This window comes from Vigna unguiculata, chromosome 5, assembly GCF_004118075.2.
Source record: "Vigna unguiculata cultivar IT97K-499-35 chromosome 5, ASM411807v1, whole genome shotgun sequence".
In the NCBI taxonomy this organism is placed as follows: domain Eukaryota; kingdom Viridiplantae; phylum Streptophyta; class Magnoliopsida; order Fabales; family Fabaceae; genus Vigna; species Vigna unguiculata.
Window position 1 is genome coordinate 3,217,727 of NC_040283.1, and position 12,498 is coordinate 3,230,224.

The 12,498-nt window shown below is 28.8% G+C and overlaps 1 protein-coding gene across 1 annotated transcript; it reads right to left on the reverse strand.

Moving 5' to 3' along the window:
* Nucleotides 1–4,432: 4,432 nt before the first annotated feature.
* On the reverse strand, nucleotides 4,433–9,126 carry LOC114184932 (cystathionine gamma-synthase 1, chloroplastic). Its single transcript, XM_028072341.1, has 11 exons — nucleotides 8,476–9,126; nucleotides 7,921–8,024; nucleotides 7,745–7,818; nucleotides 7,501–7,669; nucleotides 6,818–6,877; nucleotides 6,513–6,716; nucleotides 6,322–6,408; nucleotides 6,129–6,236; nucleotides 5,204–5,299; nucleotides 4,948–5,066; nucleotides 4,433–4,750 (listed from the first exon to the last, which is right to left on the reverse strand). Exons 1-11 carry the CDS (start codon nucleotides 8,954–8,956, stop codon nucleotides 4,627–4,629), a joined length of 1,626 nt encoding a protein of 541 aa, XP_027928142.1. The 5' UTR covers nucleotides 8,957–9,126; the 3' UTR covers nucleotides 4,433–4,626.
* Between the last annotated feature and the right edge of the window lie 3,372 nt (nucleotides 9,127–12,498).

The following is a 12,498-nucleotide window of genomic DNA, read 5'->3' on the forward strand; positions in this document are numbered from 1 at the left end:
TTGTTTTTATTATTATTGTTAGATACAAAATTTACTTTTACTTACTATGTAGGATAATAATAATAATAATAATAATAATAATAATAATAATAATAATAATAATACCATTATAATAATATTTTGTAGTGATAAAAAAAAAATACAATAACTACATATATAAAGATATATACATTTGTTGTGTCCTTTTTTTTATACAATTTCATCCTCTTAATTATTATTTGTTAAATTAAAATAATTATTCAGAATAAAAATTATTTGTCCATTTTATCATTTTAATAATTTTAGTAACTATTTTTGAAATTCAAATAATTCCACAAATATAAAAATAAAGAACAACAAAACAAATAAAAAGTGCAAGTAATTTGAGATATGATCTCGTATTAAATAAATTAAATTGTGTGTTTAACTATAATAATAATAATAAAAATAATAATAATAGATAATAATAATAACACTAAAATAATATCACGTAGTGATAATAATAATAATAATAATAATAATAATAATAATAATAATAATAATAATAATAATAATAATACAACTACATATATAAAGATAAACATCTTTGGTGTCCTTTTTTGTTTTTTCAATTGTTATATTTTAAACTTAAATAATTATTTAAAATAAAAAAATTATTTTTCAGTTTTATTATTTTACTAATTTTAGTAACTATTTTTTGAATTGAAATAATTATTCAAATGTAAAAATAAATAAACAACAAAATAAATAAAAGGGTCAAGTAACTGAAACATGATTCATAAATAGTAAGTAAAAGTAAAATGTGTATGTAACTATAATAATAAAAACAACAATAACAATAACAACAACAATAATAATAATAATAGTAATAATAAATATTATAATAATTATAATTCTAATTAATAATAATAATAATAATAATAATAATAATAGTAATATAATAATAAAAATAATTGTAGTTAATAATAATAATAATAATAATAATAATAGTAATACTTATAGTTGATAATAATACTGATCATAATAATTATTATTATTATAATTAGAGCTGATAATAATAATAATAATAATAACAACGATAATTAGAGTTATAATTGATAATAATAACAATAATATAAAAATAAAATAATAAATATCATGAAAATTATAGATTATTTTGTTGTAAATGTTATTATCAATGAAATGAAGTTGTAAAATCAGTTTTAAATATAATAAATAAAATTAATATCACAATATAGTGTAGTTAATTGATTTTACAAAATAATCATAATAGTATATGACCCGTGCGTGTGCGTCCGTTTTTTTATTTATTTCAAATATGTTTAGAATTATAATATAATTGTTATTATATTTATTTAACCATTAAATAAAAATAATAATGATATTAATAATAACAAACAAATGATAATAATAATAATGTTTATGTTATAATTATTAATGTCAATGCAAATACCAAGGCTAATATTGACATACTAATAATCTATAATTATATATAAAGATATATATACATCAGCAACAAAACAATTAAGAAGGACGACAACTAATTGAAATATGATCTTGTAGTAAATAAAATTAGGATGCGTGTCTAACTATAATAATAATAATAATAATAATAATAATAATAATAATATAAATAATAATAATACGATTATAATAATAATATCCCATAGTGATATTAATAATAATAATAATAATAACTTTATAATAATATTCCGTAGTGATAATAATAATAATATTCTAACTAAATATGTAAAGAGATATACATTTTTTATGTATTTTTTTTGTTTTTACAATTTTATCCTCTTAATTATTATTTATTAAATTTAAATAATTATTCATTACAATTTTATCCTTTACTTGTATTTTTTTATTCGTTTTGTTGTTGATTTATCATTACATCAGAGTAATTAAATAAAAAAATAGTTACTAAAATTAGTAAAATAATAAAACTGAAAAAATAATTTTTTTATTATGAATAATCATATAAATTTAAAAAATAATAATTAAAATGATAAAATTGTAAAAACAAAAAAAGACACCAAAGATGTGTATCTTTTCATATATGTAGTTGTCCTATTATTATTATTATTATTATTATTTGTATCATTACCGGATAATAATCTGGAGTATTATTATTATTATTATTATTATAATTAGACATACAATTTACTTTTATTTACTCTAGGATCATATTTAATTATTTGAATTTTTTATTTGTTTTGTTGTTGATGTATCTCTTTATATAATTATAGATTATTGTATTTAACACTAATTAGTATTAATATTCATATTAATATTCTTTTTAACATAAATTCATTATTATTATTGACAAAAAAAAAATAACAAACTTTGACAAAGGTCAAAAAATGTAATTTAGAAAATTTCACATAAAAATTTTATATTTGTTGCAAATGTTTTTACAAATTTAAATTAGTAAAAAATGTTAAATAAATCTTAAAATTCGACAGGAAACTACTAAATTTTCTGCTGATTTTCATTTTAATTTTTTCATATGATTTTCATGCAAAAATTATTAGAAAATTATTTATTATTTAATTTTATTTCATTCAAAGTTTTAGCTAACAAAAAATTTATATTCTTTTAAAATATTTCTATAAATTATATTTCTTACCAATATTATAATATCAACAATATTTTAATACATGGCAAAATAAATATTTTTTAATCATAAATATTTTAAACATGGATTTTAAAAATATTTATTTAATCAAAATTGATATTTTTTTATTTTATTTAAATATTTCAATTATAATGACCATAAACTATAAATATTATTATTAAATTTATAAAAATATAATATCATATTTTTATGAGATAATTTTATATTATATTTAAATAAAAAAAATATGCATAGTTTACTATTAACAAAATGTATATCTTTTATTACTTTTCTCTTAAAAATTTTATTTAAAAATTAATTACACATTTTTCTATAAATAATAAATATAATATTAATTATATTATTTTAAAAAAAAAAACAAAAACAAAAGACCCGTGCGTATGCACGGGTTAGAGACTAGTTAAATTTAAAAGAATACACAAAATTAAAATATCTGACCTAGAATTCAAATCGCTAACAAAGGTGGTGCAAATACGAAGGAATGAAGAACCACGGAAAGAAGACTGCAGGAGGAGAGTGGCACCGGAGAGGGAGAATGGTGAGGAGGCACACTATAGGGAGAACCGCTACCCACAGCAAAGACGACACAACCAACAGAAGAACGAGCTTGGGCACTCCGTCATATGCATCAGCAAAGTCTGAACCTTTTAAGTACATCACCAACATATAAGTATTTTGCACGATTAGTCTTGCAACAACAAGAGTATATACACTAAAATTTTCACAGTAAGTAGTGTTTATTGCTTTCTCTCTTTAAATTGTGGTGGGCAGTTACTGCCTGCACTCCTTCAATTTCTACCTGCACCCAACAAGATTTGAAATTTCAGTTTGCCCCTCTAATTTTTATTTTAGACTGTCCTCCATGGAAGACATTGTGTTGTGGTGGTGGCTGAAACTTGAACTGGAATTATTGCAGTAAGTAGTGGTGGAGCTCGTGGTGGTGTTTCAAACCACTAAGGTCGGGAGCTAGTAGAGTTCGTGGTGGTATTTCAAAATGATGAAATTCAGTTTACCGGAATTCAAAGTCTTGAAATATGTATTTAAAGTATTTGGGAAATCATTCTTAATCAATAATTTCCCATTAACTACTTGCAATTTTATTGTTAAAAAACTACCGGCAGGTAACTCTTTATAAATGTTATTTAAAATTTTATTCATCGTAGAATAGTTAACTAGTGAAATACTATTGGGATAAAAGTTGATCATATTTAATTTTAGAGAGAAAAAGCCTAATAATCGAAATGAAAACTGATTTTGAAAACATATTTAAGCTTTTTAAAATTATAAGGTCATATTGCAATTGGATCAGTCAATATTCAGAATAGTGCTTATCCTGTTTGGTTAACTTAAAATTATGAATTTTAGATGTTGGTATTTGGAAACATGTATAGTGGTAGGTTATTTTGATTTGTTAGCTGAATTGGTGCTTAAATTTAAAATGATTTGATCAAATTGAATAAAATGAAATAGCAATGAGAATCTCCGTCTAATAATGAAGGCAAGCCATATTAATAAAACTCAAGTTGCTATTACTAAAACAGAATTATACAACAAATAAACAGGCCAAGCCGCACGGCTACGAATATTCGTTACACATTTTTGATCCATACAATTCACTTATTCTGCCTCCAAGGAATTCATTCTGCTTGTATTATGTCATATTATGTATAATCGGCGTCAAAAACAAACTTTTTTTTGAAAAAGTACTTCAATTGATTATAAATAACAATTCACTTCTACTTCTCATTTCTAGACTATTTTATATCAAAATCAGCGTTTATTTTTCTCAAACGTTGCAGGAAAAGCGGAAGCTAACATCAAATAGAGTTTTAATTTCAACAATTCATAAGGTTCATAACATCCAAATCAGAGACAATTCATCTAACACAAGACCAACAAAACACTAGACGATCAAAATTGAATTGAATCGCCAGAAGTGATGACAAAAAGGAACAGAATAACACGATTATAAAAAGCTTGGACAGAGGTGAATCAGGAAAACTGAACTATATTGCTTCCAGAGCTTGCAGGACATCAGCCTTCAAATCCTCAAAATCTTCAACTCCAAAGCTGAAGCGAACCAAGTTGTCATGAATCTTATACTTAGCCCTTTCTGACTGAGGAAGATCCCTGTTGCCCAATACATCAAAATTAATATACAAAAACCATCACCAACCAATCACAATCTCTAAATAAATAAACAAAAGAATATAATTCCTTATACTATAAAGTACAAAAAGGACCAGCCAAACATGCTTTCACTACAGGGTGCCCGTGAGCATCAAATCATTAACAACACAACTTAAACAAGGATTCAAAAGGCGTACCAGTAAGACAAAATAGCAGGTTGATCCACAATGCTCTCACAGCCACCAAACGAGGCCGCAATATATGGGATTTTCAAGGAATCAACAAATTTTATTGTGGTATGCAGGTCTCCATCAATCTGCATTATTGGCAATTTAATTATAAAAAATCATTTTCATATGGTGGCATCAAAAGTATCATTCTTCATAAAAGCAAACACATAATGGATTTTATTAGCAAACCACATAATTGAATAGCGACTCAGCAAATTCCCACCTCAAAACTGACAACACCACCGAAACCAGTCATCTGCCTCTTGGCAAGCTCATGTTCGGGATGACTCGGCAAGCCTGGATAATAGACCCGCTTCACCTGCCAATAGAAATATGTCATTAAAGCCAGTTCACATCAGATTCACAAGAAAATCATGAAAATATTGATATAGTGGAATTGTAAAACAGTAATGGTAGAAAATAAACTGTGTATTTGACAATGCAACAAACATACAGGTATACATGCACACAACTGACTTCACGATTCAAAAAGGAAAAAAAAAAAAAACATATGTAATTACAGTTTCATTTACAAGATATTATACCCTAAAATATCTTTAGCATCCATCACAAAGCCTACTATCAAAATAATAATAATACTAAATTACTTATCATCAATAGACAAGATAACAGCAGAACGAGGACTTGAATTTCTGTGCATCACGACATAAAAAATTCAAAAGAAAGTAGCATCTTCTCACATGTCACAGTATAGTACTCATTCATCCCCTAAGGAAATACTTTAACCTTAAGGAAATACTTTTTACATAAAACACAATTCAACCATACAAAATTCAAAAGAAAGTAGCATCTTCTTACATGGCACAGTTAAGTACTCATTCATCCCCTAAGGAAATACTTTTTACATCAAACACAATTCAACCATACTTCTAAACGAATGTCAACAGGGAGGAAATGCAAGGTTTAAAAATACACATCATCAGAATAAATATGGTGTTGATGAAAAAGTCTAGTAAAAAACATATTTAACCATAAATTTTATTTTTTATATATAATAGGAGGGAATTGAACAATAATTGTACACAAGCTCATTCGACAATATAAAAAATTTAAACTAACAAAATGATCAGAATATAACAATGACATGAAGAGAAAGCAAGGCAGCGTGCATGTCATTGCCATCGTACCTTGGGATGTGCCTCTAAAATTTTGGCCATCCCCATTCCAGTTGAATTCTGCTGCTGTACACGAAGATGCAGCGTTTTCATGCCTCTGATTAACAGGTATGCAGCATTCTGTGAAAAAGGTATTATTTTAGATGCAAAAACCAATTAGGATATCCTTTCACGGAGGGTCATCTATGTAGTAGAATTTACTTACCGGGTTAAGTGTACCACCCAAAACATGATGAAAAGTCCGAATTTGCGAAATCACCTTAGTTGAACCACTTATGCAACCACCAAGGACCTGAAGGGAGGAAAAGGCTCCTTGATGATTAATTATGAATAACTGAAATGTCAATATTTGAAGTGTTTCCACTAAACTAAGTTTTGAAGAACAGACTGACTTACATCATGATGTCCACCCATGTATTTTGTTAAGGAGTGCAGAATCAGATCAGCACCAAGGGCAAGGGCCTTCTGGTTCAAAGGTGTTGCAAATGTACCATCAATGCAGAGTAAAGTCCCCTTCTTGTGGCAAAGCTCTGAAACCAGCTTAATGTCAACACATCTGAGGAATGGATTGGTAGGAGACTCGGTAAAGAACAGAGAAACCTGCACAATTATATAATACCATATTAACTCTAGGCAATCCATTAACGCCAAAAATATCAGAAATCCATAAAGTGAAACCAACAACTCTCTCCAACACTAACATTGTGCTGCTCCAGTGCAGTTTCTAAAGCTCCAACATCTGCTGGATCAATTACAGTGGTCTGCTCAGCAAAACAGAAACTTTGTTACATATCTAAAACAAATCTATTATGAACATGGTTATGCATGACCAGGACAAAAGGTAAGAATCTACCAAAAATAACCCATCGCAAACATCAAATGTCCACCTTACTAATTAAGAGACAACAAGATTCACAGTAAGATATCTATTTAAATTTTCCAGTTGAAAACCTAACAAACTTTTAGTGAGACATCTTATATCAGGTGCATCAATTCGTCATTAAATTTCAAAAGGCTAAGTTTTTGTTACTCTTGGAAAACAAAAATAGGAAACACAGCAAAAACATCAAAAGCTTTATTCCAATAGACAAGTTAACCTGTAGATCACACACATCTCCATTAAACTCACGAAAACAAAAGCTCACAGAGAAGTATAATTCCCAATTATTTTTCTACTAATAGTTTGAGTAAAATGTATACATACATACATACATACATAATATATATATATATATATATATATATATATATATATATATGGAATGAAAATGACCATTATTTCAATCCAAACATTTATATTTAAGCAAATAAACATGAAAACATAAGCTGTTAGCAGCCCACACAACTAAATACAATTAAACCACCAAATGAGCAGAACATATACCGTGATCCCCATCTTTGGAAGAAATGTCTCTATGAATATCCTAGTCTTCCTATAACAATCTGTAGTGGTCACGAGATGTCCACCAGCTGGAATCAGTGACATAAATAGGACTACGCTAGCACACATCCCAGATGCCATTATCACAGTTGATTCGGCCCCCTCCAGTGCACTGGTTCATAATGACAACAAGCCTCATTAAATGACCCCAAAACACAAGATCATCAAAAACTCCAAACACACAAACCTTATCTTCTCCTCTAAAACCACAGTCGTTGGATTTCCATAGCGCCCGTACTCATAACTAACCTGGCGATTCTCCTGCGAAATTATTGAAGGCTCAGCCACACCAATAACGGACGTTTATTTGTTCATTATTTAATGAGGCGGAAAAAAACAATTTAACACTCTAAAGAATAGTACCTTGAAATCAATGAGATCAGCGGTTTTCTTAAAGAAGTAAGCAGAAGTGTTCACCACAGGAGTGGTAATTCCATCAGTCACAATACCTCTACCCAGTCTTTCAGCTGCATTGCTCAAATACAAAACCAATCAGCTTCGTCAACACCATAGCCAATAATCAACAATAATAACATCCAAGGAAATTAAAACTAGTCTAATCCTAAACCATATAAACTAACCACAAAAACTTATAAGTTAAATCCCAAATCAAACGTCACGTAAACTAATAAAAATTCCAAATCTCAGAAAGCATACAGTAAACAACGAATCAAGTATGTACGATACGAGCAAAAAAAAACAGAGAAGGCCTCTTTCTGAATCAAATCACATCCGATGTGAAGAAAAATCTAAAAAAGTGCAAAAAAAAATAGAAAAGAAAGAATTAAACAATACTTATCCGAGCAAACCACGCATAAATTTAATTATATAATTAAAAAGTAAACGAATCTAGGAAAGTAAATACAATAAAAATTTATGACATAAAAAGAAAACGACAAATTTTCAATTTTCACGTACCGGCATGAATCGTTTTGCTTGCATCCGATTTCAAAAACGAAGAATAAGAACTATTATTTAACTGTACAGCCCCGTTCTCATCGGCCGCGGCGGCGACGGCGTCGTTTGCGGAAACGACGACGTCCTCGTCAGCGGCGATGTCGACAGGGAGAGGCACCGTGGCGGCGTCCGCAGCCGAAACCGCGGGCGGCGCCGGAGCCCCGGCGGCGGGATTGCTAGCGTTGTTATTGGACCACGAAGCGGCCACGATTTGCGCGACGCCGATGTTGCTACAGTTGCGTCGCGCCTTGGTGCTGAGCTGGCGCTGGAAGTTGGGAGGGAAGCGAAGGATGAGGGAGGAGACGCCGTGTAACGCAGCGCCGGATCCGGCGGATGAGCGAATGTTCCTGCGGCGGAGGTTGTCGAATGACGGCGGTGGCGAGAAATCGGGATCGGAGCGGCACTCAAAGGTGAAACGCATGTGTGAACTCGAAACGGCCATGTTTGTCGTCGTTTCAAGGGTTTTGTTCCTGAGATAGGTTTCTGTTCTCTCCTTCACCAACTCCCCTCTTTCTCTCCTCTATCTATTATACCTACCAAAACGAATCTCTCAATTCTCCGTTCGCAAATGGATCCCCTCACGCCCTTATATAATACTCAACATTTAAACATAACACACTATATACGCGTCACTCATATGTCCTCTTCTTTTTCCTTTTATCATTGGTACTACTGAAGGGATTTCGCATATCCTACAGCCACCGAACTACAGATCTCAGCCGTTCGATTTTCATCATACGACTCATCAGGGTTGATGCGCCGTTTCGACTTACACTCAAGCCTGGCTCGTTGTGGAGCGTTATTTCCTTGTTTTGAGATGTTAACTTTTTAAGTTTTCAATACCAACACGTAAATAGGTAAACACGTCATTATTATCACTATTAGCTAATAAATTGATCTAATCGTGTTGAATTTAACTAGAGGATCTGTCTCTTACTACGTTAATGTCGGTCTTTTAAATCATAAAAAATTTAACCAAAAGGGACAAAAGAATAAATAATATGCCCCATAGTACAAAGATTTTAATTCGTTTGTTTTTCAGCACAAATATTTTAGCTAAACGCAGGTTTGATCTTCTATTTTTATTATACAAGTTTTATTTTATTTTTGAAACAAAAACATTTAACCGTCCAAATTAAACAATCATCACACGTTTGTTAATATTTGAATATTTCTGTAAAACCACCTTGCACTGTTAATATATATTTCATAGGAAAATAATTATTAAACAATTATCACGTTTGTTAATATTTCTTTGTATATATTTGGCTGATATAAAAACTTCACAGTATAATGAAATTTCTTATTTTCATAATAATTATCTTACAAATCATAGGGAAAGTAATTAATAAAACTAGAATAATTATTGTGTACATTACTGGCTAAATATTGTTGCCCTAAAAATATGAAACATAACCTAGATTCTGACGGAGAAGTCCCGGTGATGCTGCGGTATAAGCGGGTATTTAGTTTACCCTCACTCTGAATCTCACGTTGAAGTGTGAAAATAGTAATTTTTTAGCAAATATTTAGAAAACAGTGATTGGTTCATAAAAGAAGTGAAATTGTACCTTATTTAGTGTATAAATATGTTTAGCCGTGTAATGTTTTAAATAATTTGGTGAAATCATATCCTTATATAAGTTAACAGCATTCTTTTTAGAATGAGATCGCTACGAAATATTTATTAATTTTACTATTAATTTCAATTAAAAAATTTATTTAAGTATCTCTTGTTGAGTTGCCTTATCATAACCATTAATAACATATACAAAAGTAATTAAAAAAACTATTTTTACTTTTAAATATTTGTGTTTTTGTTAAAGAAAACTTCTTGCAAACATAATAAGGTTGTGGATGCAGATTTTTTCCATTAGTTTTAAGAATCTTTTTAGAGTTTTAAAATCTCAAGATTTAAAACGGTTTTAATTAGTTGGATGACACCCACTTTTGTTTAGATGTGTTAGTTTGGTATCTACTTTTAAAAATATGCCAATTTAGTCCCAATGTTTAAAAAAGTGTCTTAATCATATTTTTTTCAGACAAAAATTACTAAAGTCGTTAACTTAATTCATGACTTCTACCACTAAATCTGATATAAATATTAATACTTAATTTTGTAAGTTATGTTAAATATTATTGTCGTAATATCATTAACTGTGTTAGTAATTTTTTATTAAAAATAATCTAACTGAGACATTTTTTCAAATGTTAAAACTTAATCGATACTTTCTTAAAATGATACCAAACTGACATATTTAAGAATGAATATCATTCGATCAATTAAACCAATTTAAAATGAGTGGTAAGAACCATAGTAAGGTAAAGAGTGTAGAAACTAATGAGTGTTAATGATGGATGACGAGGACCACCATAACATACATGGAGTATGGACACAGCATGTAAAGACAGAGTATAAAAGGAGGGTATGTGCATGTATGTGGCTGCAGCGCTAACTTTTAGGGACCAGTGAATTTGGCCATGTCACATTCATCATTCACTATTAAGCAATAACACATAAGGGGACCATAGGCAAAAAATCAATCATGTCATGACTCATCATCCAACACATATTTTTGTTACCTTATTAATATTTCTCTCATTGAAAGTGAACATAAAACTTTAAATACATTCACTTACCCTTAAAGGAGTGTCAATAAACAATTACCAAATTCATGTCGACTAATGCCCCGTCACAAAATAAGATTAAACTAAGATTGAAATAATGACTAATCACCAAACCAAATGATTAAAAAATATATTATCAATTTTTTTTTCTAAATTAATCTATTTTTATGCATCAAACATCTCTTAGTGGTGTGATGCATTTTATCGTCCACAAAAAGAATTTTTAGAGCCAGAAGTTGTAACATAAGAAAATCATAAAAAAAAACATTTTGCAATGTTTTAGTTCACTAGAAAATAAGAAGAAGAAGAAACACAAAACCATGTGAGACTATATAAAAAAATTGTCAATACAAAGTTTTTGCCTGTACTTTCATTTTAAATAAATAATTTATGACATGTGTTTGTTTGAGATTATTTTATTTTCAAAAAAAAATAAATAAATCGTGTTTTCTTATGTCGCGTTATCAAACTAAACGTTTTGACCAAACAAATAACAAAAAAGCTTTAAGTGTTTCTATATATATATTTAGAAATACAAATGAAATTATTGGTGTGAAAAGGAATGCATGTTTTCAATAGAAAGGTGTTGTATAGTCAAAATCAATTTAATATAAATCATGTTTTTTTTTTCTTTTTAAATTAGAGTATAGTTATTTTAAATACAAATTAGAATAAGAATGAAGAGATTGGTAAAACGTGGATTTGTCTTCTGAAGTTAAGAGGATCTACATGTGTAGTATAATTTGAACCCATTGGTTAAAGTAAATAAAAATCCATGAATTGGTAATAAAGGAAAAAAAGAAAACCATGCATCGGTGAAAACATTTGATTGGACTAATTGGGTTCAGATTCTTATAGAGTACGGTTTGGGGTTTGACTATTGACTGTTGACTGTTGATTAATTATGGAGATGGATATCAATGGTGCTTCCGAAGTAAGTTATATTATATTAAATCAAGGATTAAATATATTTTTGGTCTCTCAAGTTTCAGCAAAATTTAGAATTAGTTACTTATCAAAAATTTTGACCAATTTAGTCCTTCATCGTCTCAAACACACTTTATGATAGTATTTAAATTATTTACACTGTTTGACACATTTTTGCTTCAATGTTAACTTAAATATTATCATGAAATGCGCTTGAAACGTCAAATAAACTTAACAAAATTTGGTTAAAAGAACTAAATTCACGCATTTTGAAAGATGAATGACTAAATTGGTATAAAATTTTGATGAGGGACTAATTCCAAAATTTACTGAAACTTGAGGGACCAAAAACTTATTTAACCTTTAAATCAATTTATTTACCAGAAAGTGTAGAACATCAAAATATAAAATAGTTTTTTATAAATTAAA

What these genes read in the sequence shown, in the direction of transcription:
- LOC114184932 (XM_028072341.1), bottom strand. Translation starts at nt 8,956, where the DNA reads ATGGCCGTTTCGAGTTCACACATGCGTTTCACCTTTGAGTGCCGCTCC. An exon ending in TGGGTGGTACACTTAACCCG is followed by an intron (nt 6,237 to 6,321) that starts GTAAGTAAATTC and finishes CCTTTTTCACAG; the next exon opens with AATGCTGCATACCTGTTAAT. An exon ending in TTTTAGAGGCACATCCCAAG is followed by an intron (nt 5,300 to 6,128) that starts GTACGATGGCAA and finishes TTCTATTGGCAG; the next exon opens with GTGAAGCGGGTCTATTATCC.